Source organism: Numida meleagris, unplaced genomic scaffold, assembly GCF_002078875.1.
Source record: "Numida meleagris isolate 19003 breed g44 Domestic line unplaced genomic scaffold, NumMel1.0 unplaced_Scaffold1927, whole genome shotgun sequence".
NCBI lineage: Eukaryota > Metazoa > Chordata > Aves > Galliformes > Numididae > Numida > Numida meleagris.
In genome coordinates, this window is record NW_018363715.1 from 1 (window position 1) to 1,448 (window position 1,448).

General features: G+C 54.4%; 1 protein-coding gene across 1 annotated transcript; it reads right to left on the reverse strand.

Moving 5' to 3' along the window:
• Nucleotides 1-124: 124 nt before the first annotated feature.
• Nucleotides 125-1,433, reverse strand: LOC110390756 (S-antigen protein-like; the record flags this gene model as incomplete). The annotated part of the gene is made up of 1 exon (XM_021382222.1): nt 125-1,433. A coding segment is annotated over exon 1 (1,309 nt), but the record flags the coding sequence as incomplete, so codon positions are not given.
• Between the last annotated feature and the right edge of the window lie 15 nt (nt 1,434-1,448).

A 1,448-nucleotide genomic window follows, 5' to 3' on the forward strand; every position in this document is an offset into this window, starting at 1 on the left:
CCCCCTTTGTCACCCTTCTCTTTGTCACCTTCTTGGTCACCCTTCCTGTCACCCCTTTTGTCACCCTCTCTCCCACCCCCTTTGTCACCCTTTCTGTCACCCCTTCTATCGCCCCTTTTGTCACCCTTCTCTTGGTCACCCTCTTTGTCACCCTTCCTGTCACCCCTTTTGTCACCGTCCTCTTTGTCACCCTCTCTCCCATCCCCTTTGTCACCCTTTCTGTCACCCCTTCTATCGCCCCTTTTGTCACCCTTCCCTTGGTCACCCTCTTTGTCACCCTTCCTGTCACCCCTTTTGTCACCCTCTCTCCCATCCCCTTTGTCACCCTTCTCTTTGTCACCCTTCTCTTTGTCACCCTCTACGTCACCCTTCGTGTCACCCCCCTTGTCACCTCCTGTCTCACTCATTTTGTCACCCTCCTCTTTGTCACCTTTCCTGTCACCCCTTCCATCACCCCCTTTGTCACCCTCTGTCACACCCCTTTTGTCACCCTTCTCTTGGTCACCCTCCATGTCACCCTTCCTGTCACCCCTTTTGTCACCCTCCTCTTTGTCACCCTCTCTCCCATCCCCTTTGTCACCCTTCTGTTTGTCACCCTCCATGTCACCCTTCGTGTCACCCCTTCTGTCACCCTCTGTCTCACCCCGTTTGTCACCCTCCTCTTTGTCACCTTCTATGTCACCCTTCCCGTCACCCCTCCCGTCACCCCTTTTGTCACCCTTCCCTTTGTCACCCTCCACGTCACCCTTCCTGTCAGCCCTTTTGTCACCCTCTCTCCCACTCCCTTTGTCACCCTTTAGGTCACCCTCTATGTCACCCTTCTCTATGTCACCCTTTGTGTCACCCCCTGTCTCAGCCCTTTTGTCACCCTTCTCTTTGTCACCCTCTCCCCCATCCCCTTTGTCACCCTTCTCTTTGTCACCTTCTATGTCACCCTTTGTGTCACCCCCTGTCTCAGCCCTTTTGTCACCCGTCTCTTTGTCACCCTTTAGGTCACCCTCTTTGTCACCCTTCTCATTGTCACCTTCTCTGTCACCCCTCCCATCACCCCTTTCGTCACCCTTCTCTTTGTCACCCTTTAGGTCACCCTCTTTGTCACCCTTCCCGTCACCCCCTTTGTCACCCTTCTCTTTGTCACCCTTTAGGTCACCCTCTTCCTCACCTTCTCTGTCACCCCTTTTGTCACCCTTCTCTTTGTCACCCTCTCCCCCATCCCCTTTGTCACCTTCTATGTCACCCTTCCTGTCACCCCTCCCATCACCCCCTTTGTCACCCTTCTCTTTGTCACCCTTTAGGTCACTCTCTTTGTCACCTTCTCTGTCACCCCTCCCATCACCCCTTTTGTCACCCTTCTCTTTGTCACCCTTTAGGTCACCCTCTTCCTCACCTTCTCTGTCACCCCTTTTGTCACCCTTCTCTTGGTCACCCCCCATGTCACCCTCCCCGTC